At 34.7% G+C, this 18,235-nt stretch overlaps 1 protein-coding gene across 1 annotated transcript in view; it reads left to right on the forward strand.

The window, feature by feature from the left end:
• The window catches only part of EYS (eyes shut homolog), a 1,631,667-nt gene that overhangs the window by 1,326,006 nt on the left and 287,426 nt on the right, over positions 1–18,235 (forward strand). Inside the window, exon 32 of the mRNA XM_047102761.1 lies at positions 8,121–8,274. Coding sequence (XP_046958717.1) covers positions 8,121–8,274 — 154 coding nt within the window. The remainder of the gene's footprint in view (positions 1–8,120; positions 8,275–18,235) is intronic.

Below are 18,235 nucleotides of genomic sequence, written 5' to 3' on the forward strand. Positions count from 1 at the left end.
TTTAATAAGCATGCTATCTGTATTCATCACTATCGAGCCTATAAGGAATGGTGAATTTTATTTTAATTCAAACTGATGACCAGTTGTTTATTTGTACATGAACTCAAATCAAACTGTCATTGATGTTTGGGAGCACTCATTACAATAGTTCAAATAGAGAAAAATTCGCATTTTTAATGGAAGTGGTACCATATAAACCATAATTACTCTCTTGAGTATTTCAATTAAGTGATAAAGTATCTATGCTTAGAAATTTTTGGGTCTACAACCCAATATAATAACCAAGCAAACCAAAATTATAAAAACTTGAGGACATAATTCTTTCCATCTCTCTGGCTTATTTCATTATTATTCCTTTCTTGTAAGACTAAATGTATACTGTATACTGTATAACATGTATATACATATATGCTATGTATATAATTTATACATTTTAGACTCAATTATTAGGGTTATCTCTCTAAAATGCTATGATATGATATCTAGAAACTAGAGTTCTGTAATTTTTAAGTAATTATTAACATTTATTGTTCTAAGAAGCAGTTTCTATATTTAATAAATCTTAAATCAGGAGATACAATTGATGATTTCATTAGTATAAATTGGGGAATTACAGACTTGTAAAGTTTCAAAATATTTTCTTCATAAATATTCAGAAAAACTCAAGACACAAAGGATTCATTGAAAAAATTACTACACAGCCTAAAAGCATAAAGAATCCTTTCAAAAAGGGTAAGTTCACACTTCTCTGCTAATGGATCATCAAATGTCTTTTCAGCGAAACAACAGAATGACTCTTTTTCAATGGCTTAACATTGACATCTTCCACAGCCTTCAAGTCCTGTCCAAGGCAGCACAGATTGGATATTATGGGGAAAAAGACACTGCTCTTCACATTTGTCATATATCACAGAAAGAGAGATGCACATTTTCTTGATATTTTTGGGTTCAATGAGCACTGTTGAACTAAATTTAATGTGGCATATGGATTACTCAGCCCATAAAGTTTATTACAAAAATATACATCTGACAGTAGTCATTACTTATGATTTTCTTTAGAAGTTCTATTTTGAAAATTTTATATTTTATTTTACTAATTGCCACTAATTTTTCATTTTTTTATTATAGTTGTATTTGAAAACATGTTTTTAGTACTTGTGAGATAATAGAGATATATATATTTGTCTCTGCCTCCAGTTACTGGCACAAAACTCCTAAAACCCTTGTAATTTCTTAAGTGATAACACTATGAGCATCTCTTGTTCTAATATTTGTCTTTGACCCTGTCCCTTCATACCAGGCTTCTAAAACTTTAGTAGTTTGTAAGTGATAAATGCAGTAGGAGCATATTCTGTTCTAATAAGGGACTCTGGGTGGGATTCTGGATGGCTCCTTGGTGGGGGCTGGTCACCAGATAGACCAAACTTATGATTGATGCTTGGAATTTTCAGTCTAAGCCCCCCACCCTCCACAGAGGAGAGAGGGGCTGGAAATTGGGTTAATAACTGATCATGCTTACACAAGGAAGCCTCCACAAAATCCCAGTATCTCTCAGAGAGCTTCCAGGTGGGCAAATGCATCCTCATCAGGGGGGTGAAGCACCCAACTCCACAGATGCAGAAACTTCTGCTCTTGGACCCTCCTATTCCTTACCCTATGTATCTCTTCATCTGGATGTTCATCTGTTTTCTTTATCATGTCCTTTAATAAACTAGTAAATGTGTTTCCCTGAGTTCTGTGAACATCTCTAGCAAATTAATCAAACAATCTTTGGAATGTCTGATCTATAGCCAGTTGGTCAGAAGCACTGGTGATAACCTGGGCTTGCAACTGATTTCTGAGGTATGAATTGTAGGTGGGGGGCAAGGGGCAGCAGTCTCATGGGACACCTAACTTGTAAGGTTTGACACTGTCTCCAGGTAGGTAGTGTCCGAGTTGAAATAAATGGTAGGACACTCAAATAGTGTCACAGAGAATTGCATGTATGGGGAAAAACCTCCACACATTTGGCAATCAGAAGTGAAGTGTTTTATTTGAGGAGTAAAGGAGACTCATGGGAAAGAAAAACACCATAGAAAAGTAGGGTTTTCCCTACATAGGAAAGTAGAAAATGGAATTTTTGTACTATAGTACTATTTGTGAAAGACAAACAGTTCTTCCTGAGTGTTTATTCATAGCTTTTCTCTAAGTATTTTCTCAAAATATAGGTTTGTGATGCAAAGTCAGTTGATTTTAAAGTGAAAAAATCAATCTATCAAACAATATGAACTGTATTCCCTGAAATGGATAATTTGCTATTGAATCATGCAAATACATCAGTAACCTGAGGTCTTCCATTGCCCCCTCCCACCATCATGTTACCAGCAAAACATTCTGAATTCCTTTAAAAGTATTATTATATAAAACAAGAAATCGCTTATTAATAGAATAAGTCCAAATGATGAGTTTAAAACTGTTACTATTTGGCAGACTAGAGAAAGAACTATGCTTAATTGTTTATTTTTATTTCATTCCCATTACCTTTATTAAAGCTGCCTTTTTGTGTTCTATATCACAGGGTAGCTCTGGTTCATGATGGGATGTTGATGTACTTGGATAAGACCATTTATCCCTGTCATTGATTTTAATGACTGTGCTTCCTTTAAAAATAACTCATTCTTGCATTATACTACATATATCTTGTTTAATGTATATAATTTTTAAAATTCAGTTTTTGAAGCTTTGAAAAACAGACCTTGTACATATGGTACAACAGCTTGACCTAAATGTTCAACTTTCTTCTACTCTACTCCGTATATCATATTTTTAAGCCTTATCTTGAAAATAGGAGTCTGAAATGATAATATACTTTAGAAATATTAAGTAATAGAAACTTCAGGGTAAAAATGGGGAAAAGAACCGGATACCAGACTGTCAGTTAGTGCATAGCAAAATGAACCACCCTCCCCTCTCCCAAAATGATGGGGGTGGAGAACAAGCCAAGAATTCAAGAAAAAAACAATTTTATGCCATTCTATGATATAACTAACCTTTTATATATCCAAGAAGAGAAAACACAAGATCCTGGTACAGAGTGTTGCATTTCTAAAGGTGCTCTCATTGCCCCCAGCTTCCTCCCCTCAGTAAAAAGAGGAGTCATAAATAATCCTAAATCTTTAATTATACCATCAAATTCAGAGAAAAGCAGCCTAAGAAACTGAATAGGAAGTCATGGGGAAAATAAGGGAAAACTCTGAAGAACAGAAGCCCAGAAGACTGCTAATGGATCTGAGGGGAGGCAGAAAAGGTAAAGCTGCATCGCTCTCTGCCAGGAACTGGACTAATTTGGGGTATTGTACAGCTGCAGTCTTCAGAAGTGTGATAAAAACCTAGACGGTTTGAGTGGGCTCTAAGAAAGGGCGTTTATGAGGATCTCAAGAGTGATTTTCAGCCATATTCATTATGCCCTTTGATACTCATACTTCGTTATTAAATCTTTAATGCTGTTATTCTGTCCAATTTGTTTTCTTCCACAATATCGATTTAATCTAAATTATTTTTTACTATATTTCACTTTGTGTTTCTCTTACCGAATTTATATTCTTAATAAGCGCTACAGCAAAAGTACTCATGGGAAATCTGTTTCTTAGATTTTGTATGTCCCCAAATTTTCTGATTTTCAACTGTATTTTGAATCCTTCTTTTCTGTCTTCCTACCCGATCTCAGTCATTCATAAGGGTGGGTGTCTCTATCCAGTCCAAGACTGCTATGTTGCTTAACACCAGGGGACCCCCTTTGCATTGTATTCTATGTGAATTTTTCTCCTTGGAGTTGGTTTTGGTTTTCTTTGCTATCATATAATGTGACTCATTTCTCCTAATATACCTCAAAATTTCTAAAACTGAAATTAGCTTATTTTCTTTGTTAAAAGGCTAATTTTCAAAAAGATATATAAAATGAGCACACATCAAAAATTTTATTTAACCTCTTAATGAGGGAACTGGTAAGATACTATGACTAGTTCAGAAGAGCAGTCAAGGAGTAGATATATATATATATATATATATATATATATATATATATATACACACACACATACATATATGAGATTAAGGAATTTTGAAGTGAATTTACAAATAGAGACTTTACAAAGCAAGTCTACCTACGGAGTAACAATCAGTTGCACTTCACCAGGCACAATCAGTTTGAATTGCTATAGACAAGAATAACTCAAATTATTATTAGTTTTCATCAACTTACAGTTGTAAAATATCTGAAAGATAAAGGCAGGTGAGGAGCACCTGAATGGGTAAGCTAGATTTTTTTTTTCCTATTTCATATTATTTCACAATTTCTCCTGATACCTTTCTCTGAACCATTCTTTGAAATCCAAGCGTTGCTTGTGTTCTACTCTTATAGAGCCTGAAACATGGGGGAGAGATAACTTAAGTTTCCTGGCATTCTTAATGAGATGTTAAAGAAACATTTGTCTGGGGTTCAGTGATACTTTACATTTCACTTTGGTTTCTTTTTTTTTTTTTTTTTCTCTTTCAAATTGATGTGAGCTCTGGCACAGAGATATTTCAAGTTTATCTAGATCCTTGAGCATATCCAGGGTCCTTTCAGATGTCTGTAACATCAAAATTATTTTTTTCAAAATTATTTTTTAATAAAACCAAGATATTTGCCTTTTTCACTGTGTTGATGGACATTTGCACTCAGGGTACAAAAGTCACAGTAGATACAGTATCTGGCACCTAGTGTCATGGCGGAGTATATTTGTACACCCAAATTGTACTCATTTTATTCTATTCCACTATGCACTCAAAGTAAAAGTCAACATAAAAATGCCCTAATGGTGCAGAAAATGCATTTATTTTTTAAAATTCTCAATCCTTGTGTATGCAACTTTTTAATGTGCTGTGCATAAAAGCAAAAGTATACATCAAAGCAAGTCTGGTGCATACCAATATATAATCACTGTCTTGAGGAATAACACTTGTGCAGTTTTTTTAAGTTGCTAGTTGAAGTAGCCATTATGAAAACATGACTTGAAAAATAACTAAAAGATAATCTGTGGCTCTTCAAATCTGAATATTTTGCAGCCATTTTCTCAAAAATTAACAAAGTAAGCCTGCCATTTTGAGGAAAGCAGCTGACAGTATTTGTTTCCCAATAATAAACCTCAAGATTTCTAGTAAAAATTAGAATTTTGGAAAATGTATATTCTTCACAATGAGCTTCAGAGCTCCACCATGGTTTCTGATGAGTTCAGTAGTAATAATAACTAATGTGATTTTTTAATATGATATAATAAAATATGTCAATCTTTGAAAGATATCCATTACTCAGTGAATCAGTATTTTTCAAATAACCAATAAATGATGTTACAAAATCCTGCAAAGGTAAAATATCCATTTAAAATGCAAGAAAGACCAATGGAATTTTAATGTAACAGAGGATGTAAAGATTATTAGTATAGTTCCAGATTCCACATTGCAACTATACTTTAAGGAACTACCACTTATCCAATTTGTATATGTTTAAAAAGACAGTTTAAATAATGCTAATTTTCCAGTTACATTCTCTGTGAAGCTGGAGTTTATGTACTTCCACCAAAGCAACAATTCACAAGAGATTGAATATAGAAGTAGATATGAAAATCCAACAGCTTTTGTTAAACTTAACATTGAAAATTATTGTAAAAGTAAACAATACTCCTCTCACTATTTTTGTTTTGTAAGATATAATTACTTTTCACAAAATATGTTATTTAGGTTAATGTGTAATGGATTTTATTATTGTTATTTTTTAAATAAGCTACTCAATAAATATTTGAAAAATTTCTCAGCTTTAAATTCTTTTTTTTTTCAGTTTTAAATTCTAATCCAATAAATATTAAAAGATGCAAACAATGTAAACAAAAGCTCTTTGGGATTCCTCAATTGATTTTAAGTTTATTAAAGAGTCCTTAGACCTAAAAGTTTGAAAACTGATTGTAACAATTTTTATTTTAAAATACATGTACAATATCATTTTGCTCTAATGAAAAATTCTCTCTCTACATATCTATCCATTTATCTGTATTAAAGCTGGCCATTTTTGAGGGTTGTAATTTCAGGTTGGTTTAGTATGCTAATGTTGGTATTTTTCTTAAAGTCATTATCTTAAATACGTATATTCACAATAATAAATAAAAGAAAAAAGGAAATAAAGATACTCAAAAATATTAAAAATATATATTTCACAAATATCTGAGAATTCAGTAAATACATAATAAATACACAGTAAGAATTACTTGCTTTGATTTTGGATCAATTGGAAACCAAAAGAGAAAGAAATGAAAATTAACCCCTGTAGTTTCCTATGGCTGCTGTAGCAAATTACCATAAATTTAGTGTCTTAAAACAAGAGAAAGTTATTTTTTTACAGTTCTGGAAGCCATAAGTCCAAAATGTGTCTTAGAAGCCTCAAATGATGTTGCAGCTTTGGCTCTTTCTGGAGGCTCTAGATGAGAACCTGTTCCTTGCCTCTCCAGCTTCTGGTGGCCACTTGCCTTCCTTGGCTTGTGGCTGCATCATGCCAGTCTCCACCTCTGTAGTCACATAGCCTATCCTCTTCCATTGTCAAATCTCCCTCTGCTTCCCTTTTAGAAGGACACATGTGACTAAATTTTAACACAACCAGATAATCCACAATAATCTCATCTCAGAGTCTTTCATTTAGTTACACCTGCAAAGTCTCTTTTACCATATAAGATTAACATTCACAGGTTCCAGCAATTCGGACATGGATATCTTTGGTGGTCATTATCCAACCTATCACAACCACTGCTTCACATCATGTACAGAAATCGATTCTACATAAAATATAGATCTTTAAAAAGCTTACAAAGGATAAGCTAAGAAAATAACCTTATAATTTTGAAGCAAAGATATCTTAAAGGTGACATAAAAAGCACTAATTACAACCATAAAGGAAACAATAAATAGACCTGCGCCAAAATTAAGACCATATGGGGCACCTGGGTGGCTCAGTTGGTTAAACATCAGACTACTGATACCAGTTCACTTCATGATCTCACAGCTGTGGGATCAAGCCCCACATGGAGTTCCAAGCTGATGGAGCTCCAAGCTGAGCAAGGGGCCTCCCTGGGATTCTCTTCTGACCCTCCCTGACTTGTGGGTGCACACACTCTCTCTCTAAATAAGTAAACATTAAAAAAAGATTGTTAAAAAAATCTATGTACTTACATATATGTCTAAAGTTTATTATTAAGTCAAGAGAGAAAGATGAATAAGGCTACTTATTGCATTATTTTTTTAAAACTTTTTAATGTTCATTTATTTTTGAGAGAGAGTGAAAGAAAGAGGTGGGAGAGGAGCAGAGAGACAGGGAGACAGAGAATCCAAAGCAGGCTCCATGCTGTCAGCCCAAAGTCGGCTGTGGGGCTTGAACCCACGAACTGTGAGATCATGACCTGAGCCACCCAGGCATCCCCATTATTTTATTTAAATAAATTAAGGCTATATAAATATTTGGGTGTGTGTGTGTATATATATATATATATATATATATACACACACACACACATGATAGAAAAGAATACCTCAAAGTGGGATGAAAGAATGAGCTGGAGAAAGGGAAAATATTTCTTTTTTTATTGTTTTTTTTTATTTTTTATGAAAGACAAATAAAAATTATAATACAAATAATTAACGATAATAATAAACCAAGTTCTGTAATACTCAACAGGTGCCAGAGACTTTTATTATTTTTTTTTAATTATCACAGTAATTCTAATAATTACTTGCTCTCTTCATCCCATTATAGTATATGAGGAAACTGAGGCTCAGGATAAGATCATCTTGCTATTAAGAAACAGAGGCAGAAGTTAACAGAAGTTAATTTCATGTGAAGTTAAATGCTGTTAATGCCATGCTAATCTCAGCCTGTGAAAAATAATGTATATTTCTGATATAGTATTACTACATTGAATAGTTATCTAATAATACTCCTAGCCATCTCACTAAGTCATTAGTCCTAGGGGACAAAAGATTGTGTTTTTTGAAAGAATGATTGTAATTGAATAAAACATAAATAAAATCACTAATTTCATGGAATATTTGTTTTTTTAAAGGTAGTGAGAAAAATACCGGACAACAGTTTCTTCATTTATTTCTCATGGATGGAAGGCCCACAGTTAAATATGGATGCGGAAGTTCTCACAATATCTTGACTCTTTCTGCTAATTATAGCATTAACACAAATGCATTCATCCCTATCACAATACGGTAAGTCTTCCACAGTAGTTCTTTGAATTATACTGCTGAAACTTATTTTTTCAATGTTATTTATATGTATAATAGCCACCCAGATATGAAAAGGACAAAAAAGTCCATCTGAAAGTAGTCTCACTAATCAGTGTTTTCAGTTTGATGGATAAAGTATAAATTAAACTAAGGTATAATATGATACCATCCAGTGGCAATCCAATTACATACAGAATGAATTTCTTTGAAAAATACCATGGAGCAAATAAATAGGTTAAAGAATCCTGTGGTCCACTTGAAATTAAGATCCGGTAGTTGTTCAAGAAAATATCTATTGAATGAAAATAGCCGTTCAGAACTGGGGAGTTGGGGCAGGTGGCCATTGACTCTGCACAGAAAAAAGAAAATCCAGTAGGAAAAAAAAATGAATATTAGATGGAAATGCTTTCTGGGGCATATAAACTTTTGGAATGAAGTCTTGGAATTAATTCATACTTCAGAATTAGGACATCTCAGAAGAGAGAGATGACTAAATATGATGGTCACATCCCAAGGGTATTACTGAACAAAATTTAAATGTAGCAGCCAAGAATTTAAAATTCTTTATCAGTATAGCAATCTAGTGATAATGGTCTCTAAAGTTACTCTGTGTCAGTTAAAAATAACATTTTGTGCCTGAGTTTGTATGTTAGATGACAATTGGATACGTTAGTCTGATTAGCTGGAATCTTGGCTAACCTGTGAAGGTTATATAAATCAAATAAGCTTTCCCAGAGTCTGTATCAGTCTGAAAATAAAATCAAGGAAATTGACACCAATCTGAAAATGGAAACTCCTTACAGGCAGGGACAGCATCTTACTCATTTTTAATGCAGTTTGCAGGACATCTGACAGAAAGATGCTCAGTAAATGTTTGAATGAAGAAAGGAGAGTGTCTGGGGCTGGGCAGATCAATTGGTTATGACAAGAAGGCAATAAAATTACCCTAAGGTAATGAAATTATTATTCACAGATTAGGAAGACCCTTTTGGAAAAGAGAGTTGTGTGTAGACAAAGCAAATTTTCAGAGCAATGGACTTAACCATCTCTCTTACAAAAGTTGCAGTTGCTCATACAAAAAAAGAACCAGATGAGGAAGTGAATAACTTAAAAACCAATTTAAAAGGCATTTTGATTGATAACACCCTCATTTTATACAGTGTAATCATTTCACACAAACAATGGCACATTTGATCACATATTAAGTAATTTCTGTTTTGGTCAAACTTACTTAAAGGGATTATTTTATTTCTTGCCTTTAAGTAATGAATACTTAACTAGGCAGTCCTCAAAACACTCAGAGCCTTAGGTAGCCTGAAGGTGAAACCATCCTTTAAAAAAATATTGATGGGGTGCCTGGGTGGCTCAGTTGGTTAAGCGGCCGACTTCGGCTCAGGTCATGATCTCACGGTCCGTGAGTTCGAGCCCCGCGTCGGGCTCTGTGCTGCCAGCTCAGAGCCTGGAGCCTGTTTCAGATTCTGTGTCTCCCTCTCTCTGACCCTCCCCTGTTCATGCTCTGTCTCTCCCTTTCTCAAAAATAAATAAAATGTTAAAAAAATTAAATATATATATATTGATACTCCTAGTGAAACTAAAAACCAAGGACTTTCCAAGTCCTTCAATTATTATTATCCAAATTTTAGGAAGTGAAAAAGACATGTCTCCACTGACACGAAAATGCAAATCTGCTTTGTCTTAAGCGCAGTATCCTACCAGACAATAGATTACATTAAGGGCTGACCCTAGGACTATATTGTATATTGTGTATTATATATTATATAAATTATTTAAGAGTATATAATATAAATAACAAGTATATTCTAGACAATTCTTACGAACTTTTACTGTGAAGGTATAAAAAGAGGTAAGGTGGTAACTAGAGGGAGGTGAGGAGTCAAAAGGGAAAAAATGTAGGATGAGAGATTTCAGCATGTTTAATTTGGGATTTAATTCCATTCAACATACTAGTTGAGTGGAATGTGTTAATACATAGAAAAATAATGAATAATTGAGAACATAAAGTCCCTTAGAAGTTTAAACTGATGAGATACAACCTACATGAGAGAAGATTCCTACCAGAAGGAAGTGAAAATGGAAAAAGAGACTTTCGATCTTCTTTCTGTGTACATAGCTTGGTCTATGACTACCTTTTGCTTTACCCTATCTGTTCAGTTGTTTATGTCACCTTCTCTTTCTGTCTTGCCTTCTCTGCTCTCCACTCTTATTTCTCCATCCTTATTGGGCACAAGTTAAAATTAAAAGGGTCTTTTGTGGGGGTGCCAGGGTAGCTCAGTCGGTTGAGCATCCTACTTTTGATCTCTGCTCAGGTCATGATCTCATGGTTTGTGAGTTCAAGCCCCATGCCAGGCACTGCACTGACAGTGTGGAGCCTGCTTGGTATTCTCTCTCTCTTTCCTTCTCTGTCTGTCTCTCTCTCTCTCTCTCTGAACATAAGTAAATAAACCTTTAAAAAAAAAGTACATATTAAAAGGGTCTGTTTGTACAGCTCTTTTTAATTGTCTCTGACAGGACACTTGTTATGCAAATTCAAAACAAATTTGTCCCTAAAAAACATGTGAATTAAGTTCCTTTTTAATTATATGAATGTTGTTGGAATTTCATCTGTATTTAAGGGTTCTTGACAATAAAATACCATAGCATGATTGATAAGAATTTACTTTAAAAAATTAGTGGAATGAGCTCAAAGGTAAACATGTAAAATATGACTTGGATTTTTATTTTGATATTAGCCACAGAGAATAAACATGTATTTCCTCCTACTAAATCTGCATTGTACCTGTAGGATAGATGACAGAAGTAGAGCAAACTTGAATAAGCCACTTGTAGTGATTGAGGTCAATTCAGTATCAAGATAGAAGTTCTTCTTAAATGAAATGGAGCGGAGATCACAGCTCTACAGATAGATTGTAATTCATACTCATGCACAGTTTGTCTTTCATTTCAACAAATTTTGAAAGGGATCACATAGAGAGAGTCTTAGTTTTCACAAGGGTTATTCTCCTTTGGGGAAGTTCAGAAAAATTGTCTTACTATATATATACTTTTTAAAGTTTCTGAAGTTTAAATTTTTCTGGCACCCTTTGTGTCTGTCCTGAACAAAAGCTGACTCTTTATTCAGCATTTGTTCTGTAAAGAAATCCTGTGTCCTTTCCTCTGAGTAATTTACTGTGTTATTATCTGCATATTTTAAATCCACACAGCCTATTCTACCGTAGAATCCTCAAGGATTTATCCTGATGTGTATTATCCATGTATATCTGAGGCATACTCCAATATCTAGTGATTTATTTTGGTTAACAAACTGTTAGGTAGCCAAAGCCGAGTGGATATTGACCAAGAATTGCATGACTGCCAGAACCACACATCCCGATCAGCCACTTTTTAGTAGCTGGCCAGTGTAAAGGAATGCATGCAGGGTTTGATATTAATTGAACAGAAGCTGGAAAAGTTACTAATGGTTGGGCAGCAAGAACCTTAGAACTTGCTCAAACCCAAACATCACATAAAACCACTGCAAGCATTTTTAACACATCATCTTGTTAGATATTTGGTCCAGAAAACAAAATAACAAAAACTGCTGTTGAGTTTTGTAAATGGACTGATTTTTACCTCCTGTTTGATCTTACTAATTTCTATGAAATAAAAACCTCTTGTTAGGTGTATGTATATTTGTGTGTGTGTGTGTGTGTGTGTGTGCATGCGTTAGTACATATCTGTGCAAATTACTTTTTATTAAGAAAGTAGAAAAAAAAAAAAGAAAGGGACACCTGGGTAGCTCAGTTGGTTAAGCATTCAACTCATGATTTTTGATAGCATGGAGCCTGCTTGGGACTCTCTCTCTCCCTCTCTCTCTGCCCCTTGTCTGCTCTCTCATACTCTCTCTCAAAATAAATAAATAAGGGGGCCTGGGTGGCTTAGTCAGTTAAGCATCTGACTCTGGATGTTGGCTTAGGTCATGATCAGACAGTGCTAAGATGAAGCCCTGTGTCAGCCCTGTGTGTTGAAGGCATGGAGCCTGCTTGAGATTCTCTTTCTTCTCTTTCTGCCCCTCCCCCAGCTCTCTCACGCTCTCTCACTCTCTCTCAGAATAAACATTTAAAATAAATAAATATTTTAAAAAGCAGAAAATAAATTTATATAATGCAAAACTAGCATTAAAACCTTAAAGACTGGGAAATAAAAAGGATTCTGAGCAGGATTGCTTTTAACTATATCAAATGAAGAGATTTAGTGGTAAATAATTTATGAAAATTAAGAAAGGAACAAATGACAACTTCTTATAATACCTATATATAATTTGTCAATGGCCTTTCAGGCAACTCTGCTCAAAATCAGCTTCAAGTGCTTTGCCATTTTCCCCACATAAATTTTCGGTATTACAAGTTGTTTCCTGTTGTCCTATAATTCCATGACATTTGTCCTGTAACTGCATACAGAGAATGATAAGGAAACTACTCAAGTTTATGTAAGAAGAAAGAATATCCATAATGTATTATCAGCTCTAATCTTGAGAGTAACTCAAAATGTCCTTTATGTCTCTGATTTTCTAAAATATAAAGGTTTTTCACACGTTCTTGATAGTTAATATTATGTAAGCTATGGATTACATGCCTTTAGTCTTAGAGCCCAGAAACTATGTAAAAGCAACAATCTTCACTTCTTGAAGCAGATGGTGACTTTTGAACTGCGCTAAATCTATAAGATATTAGATTTATTCATAAAACGTTGCCATGTCAATATGGAAAGTTTGGCAGGCTTTTCATCTTAAAAAGGTCAAACTTCATCACTTCAATATTAATTTCTGTATCTTTTCCATCAGCACTTCCATCTGGTATTTCTTAGAGGAAATGTAGGAGAACTATAGCTAAATATGTGAAATATGGCATAGTACTTTATCATTACATTGACTTGTACATAAATACATAAATCTAAACATTGATCTTGCTCCCTTATCCATACATAACACAGTAATCATACATAACATGTCCGGTACTAGTGAACAACAACTTATAATATAGTTTATTTGTATTGAATTGAAAATATCCACTACAAAACTAAAATTTATTTCTTTAAATAAGATTAAATCTTTTAGAAGTTTGTGGGTCTAGAAGTTGGTGATTTTAGTACTGTTTAGGATTATTGGGTAGAGTCTTCTGCTAGCATGTGTAATTGTGTCTAAAATTCGCAAATATCTTGAGAAACAAGGAAGTGTCAGTTTGGTGTTGAGTGAGGCAGAAATAGAAGGGAGAGCTTTCTAAATAAAGAAATTGCTATCTAAATGTGAGGCTGAGTCTACACAGTGTGTTCACTGAATAATATGTCAGCTATGGACTCAAGCAACCAGTGATATAAAAAAATAATTTCAAGTGATTGACTATATAGTCACATGCTTGCTTCTTTTAATTATGCAGTTCAGTTCAAGTTGTCCAAGTGGAATGGCTATTACCAAAGTTAAAAAAGTAAAGATTCAAGTCCTTAGTTCCTCATCTTCTGGTGTGCTGAGATACCAAGAGATACCAACCAGAGAACTGATTGACCCTTAAGGCCTCAGAGCAACCGCAAAGGCTCTGCTGTTAGAGTCTTAGAACTTAGACTTGCGGTTCTCTACTAAGAAGAAAGGGACTTAACAGTTGAAAAGTACATCTATAACATAAGAAATAAACTGGATTTTGAAAAAGATTAGAAATTTACCAGAGGGACAGCAGGTGGAAGAGGATAAGCAATGACATCATGGCGTAGATTAACACATGCAAGAAATTGTATGGAGATTGAGTATGACAGGAACATAAAAGGTTTGAGGTGAAAGGATATTTAGCTCTTCAGCAAATCATCAAACATTGTAATTTCTAATGCAGAAAATTACAATAAACTAAAATAAAAGTGAAGAAATTCTTTTGAGAATCAGCAATGTATGCTGAAGAAAGCCTCACATGTTCTTCATTCTTTAATGTTAATGGTAGATTTCTACTACAACTATCAGGGTTATTGAGGAAGTTGGAGGTAGTCTTGTGTGGTGCAGAATATATGGCGACATGAACTTCAATCCCTAAAAGCCTCTTCTCTCTGTAATTCTAAAAGGCATGTATACTATCATCTTTAAGACAAGATTACATAAGAAAGTAACAGGAAGCAAATGAAGACTTAGGGGCAAACTAAATAATCAGAATTTTGTCAGAACAGCAATAATTGATAAAGTCAGAGAACAGTCTGCCTCACAGGAAAGTTAAAGGGATTGAACATGTTAAAAAATAAGATTCATGGGTCGCCTGGGTGGCTCAGTCGGTTAAGCGGCCGACTTTGGCTCAGGTCATGATCTCACGGTCTGTGAGTTCGAGCTCCGCGTCGGGCTCTGTGCTGCCAGCTCAGAGCCTGGAGCCTGTTTCAGATTCTGTGTCTCCCTCTCTCTGACCCTCCCCTGTTCATGCTCAGTCTCTCCCTGTCTCAAAAATAAATAAAATGTTAAAAAAAAAAAAGATTCATGAGGAAATGCCAAGGGATTCTTTGTTTATTAAGAGTGGTGGTTTAACATTACAGATTTAAATCCCATGTATTTTCCAACTTGCTTCTGTAGGACCCACAGCTATTCCTAATTGAGATCCATCATCATGGTTAGAGGATATTTGATTACTGCCTTGAAACAACTGTAAGAAATATTTTACTGTGAAAGTCCTTTAAGTTCTATTCTTAGTCGTAGGCTTCAATCCTTGACAACATATTTATCTTAATTAACTTCTATAGAACAATTCTCACAGAGTGGACTCAAAATATAGACAATCTTATTTATTTAAAAAAAATGGCCAGCCACCTAACTTTTTAAATGAAGCTAAAAGAAGCTATGTGAGCTTCTTCCTCAACTAATTGACCTTGACTTCATCAATATACTGAATAAAAAGAGGATATATATTGAGATAAATTGTTTTAGAACTTAACATCTGTTAACTCTGTTCTACCTAACACAAATTCATTTAAGAATAGTGTAATACTTTTCAAAAGATATACTAAATTTTTAAAATTGAAAGCTGGTTTCATAGGCAGATACTAGTACTAAGCCAAAGTGTTTGAACTCAATAAATATAGAACAAAGACCTTTAATGCTTTGTCAGATAATTTATTTTTTTCTTTTAAGATTTTATTTAAATTCAAGTTAGTTAACATATAGTGTAGTATTGGTTTCAGGAGTAGAATTTAGGGATTCATCATTTACATATAACATCCAGTGCTCATCACAAGTGCTCTCCTTAATGGCTGTCACCCATTTAGCCCATCCTTCCACCCAACACCCCCCCAGCAACCCTCAGTTTGTTCTCTATAGTTAAGAGTCTCTTCTGATTTGCCTCCGTCTCTGTTTTTATCTTACTGTATTTTTCCTTCCCTTCTCCTGTGTTCCTCTGTTTTGTTTATTAAATTCCATATGAGTGAAACCATATGATATTTGTCTTTCTCTGACTGACTTATTTCATTTAGCATAAAACACTCTAGTTTCCTCCATGTCAAAATGGCTAAAATGAACAACCCAGGAAACAACAGATGTTGGCAAAGATGCGGAGAAAGGGAACCCTCTTACACTGTTGGTAGGTATGCAAACTGGTGCAGTCACTCTCGAAAACAGTGTGGACGTTCCTCAGAAAGTTAAAGATAGAGCTGCCTATGACCCAGCAACTGCACTACTAGGTATTTAGCCAGAAGATACAAAAATACTGATTCAAAGGGGCACATGCACCCCAATGTTATAGCAGTGCTATCAACAATAGCCAAATTATGGAAAGAGCCCTAATGTCCATCCGCTAATAAATGGACAAAGTTGTGGTTGTGTGTTTGTGTGTGTGTGTGTGTGTGTTGTGTAGGATATTACTCAGCCATCAAAAAGAATGAAATCTTGACATTTTCAGGAACACAGATAATTTATTCTAATGCCATCATAAGACACAGCAAATTCCTGTTTTATTGTATTTGATACAGAATTTTGTCTTGGTCCCTCCTATTTTTTTACTTAGTTGGCTTAATTCTAATTTCTAGCAATATTTGAACCCCAATTTTGCCTTCAAAGACAGGATGTTACAAAGATAAGAAGGAGTAGATTCCAAAACAAAGCCCTATAGCCAATAGCATGAAAATTCACGTAGGAGCATAGTAGACACCTCAGTAAAGCTCCCATCATTTGGAAAACAGAAATTTCCAATATTATGTGATAGACTGGGATGAACTCAACCATGCCCTGAGAATCTCCTCCCAACTCCCAAATGAATAAAATAGCAAAACGCATTCTCCTGCTTTATTGTACTAGCCATGACTCTCATTTTGGCCCCTGGAGTACAGTAGCAGAGACTTCTCTGAAAGAAAATTTTAGCTCCTCTAGTATATAAACCTCAGAGAAGGTGATGGAAACACAATTCCAGCTTAGCATAGCCTCTATGGAGAATTTGTGGAATAAAAAGAAATGAAGTTTTAGATTGGTTGCACAGAAATCACCAATGAGCAAGTCTGGTCCTTGAATGAACATGTGCAAGCTGTCCTGAGGATTCCTAAAAATATTTGGAGATGGAGATTCTATAATGGACTATAATTCCCGCAGTTAAGTCTTAGCCACTGATACTTAATAACTAGTACCTTAGGTCAGGTTCTTTGGAACTAGACAGTAGGGATTTGCATGCAGGAAGCTTATTAGGGAGTGCTCTTGGTAACAACTGCCAGAAGTCAGTGGGAGAAGCAGCATTGAGAAGAGGTAGAAGTTGAATTGCAGAGCAGTTGTGAAAGAGGCTTCAGCTGACCCTAAGCGAAGCTCTGGAGTAGGGATGTTCATAGTTTACTGAATTGAGTCAAGGGGACCTGGACCTTTTTCCCATCACCAGGAGACTCGAGGCAATATACCACAGCATCAACTACAATTGGTGAGGCTCATGGTAACATCATCACTGAATGGCTGATGAAGTCCACAACTCTTGGGTTTGACTTACACATAAACTAATGTTGTTTTTAGATAAATTAGACACTTATCACTCCCTATAGCCTCCATGGGACTGAGTTTCCCCATGTTAATGGCATGGTTCTACTCAATCTTGTCAGGACTCACCCGAAGAAGTTAGTGACTATTAGGAAGAGTAGTTCAGTACTAATCACATCAAACCCCCAAATGCCAATGCTGTAGATGTGGATCAGCACGGACATAGATAACCACAAATAATGCCATTCTGTGATTTATCATTAGACCATTGACCACTGCCCAAGTAGGGTATACTGGGTTCAGGGCACAAGGATAGATCTTTATATGTTCATTGTGATTCAAAATGAAAGCACAGGGCACCTAAAGGGCACCTGGAAACAGAGAAGTGAGGAAACAAAGCATCCTCTCTATAACTACAGAGAAGTCTTTTACCTGTCTGTTCCTTTCTTTGGAACATAAAGATAATAACACTCATTTTCTGTGATATAGGCTCCTATGAGTGTAATCTGTATGAAAGTTCTTTGAAAAGCATCAAGTGTCCCTCAAATGAATAGTATTATTATTATGGTTTATCATCCATGTAAGTCTATTTCTTCTATTGCTGCCCTAGGACCAGAAAAATTGCTCACTATATTTTTTATTTTATAGCATCTCATTAAAAACACTTCATAAAAACTTTAATGAAGTTTTCTACAGATATTTCTTCTTCCAATTAAGTAAACTTATTTCCTCATGGTTTTGTTCTCTAAGCATTTAATTATTTTAGGCACTATTTTTTGGATGTCCTCCAAAGTTTTCCACGGCTTTATCAGTTGAATTTTATAAGCTGACTCCTTTTTTTAATGGACAGGAAGATCAAAGACATCACATATATTTCTTCTCCATGTGGAATTTTCCTGTAGATTACTGGCAGTATGTTTTCTAATCTATAGGCAGGTCTCAAATATCATATGTATCAGTTTACATTTATTAAGTTTCCAC

This window comes from Lynx rufus, unplaced genomic scaffold (assembly GCF_022079265.1).
Source record: "Lynx rufus isolate CCGP_SWC_20201006 ecotype Redwood Valley unplaced genomic scaffold, mLynRuf1.p SCAF_6, whole genome shotgun sequence".
NCBI classification, from domain to species: Eukaryota; Metazoa; Chordata; class Mammalia; order Carnivora; family Felidae; genus Lynx; species Lynx rufus.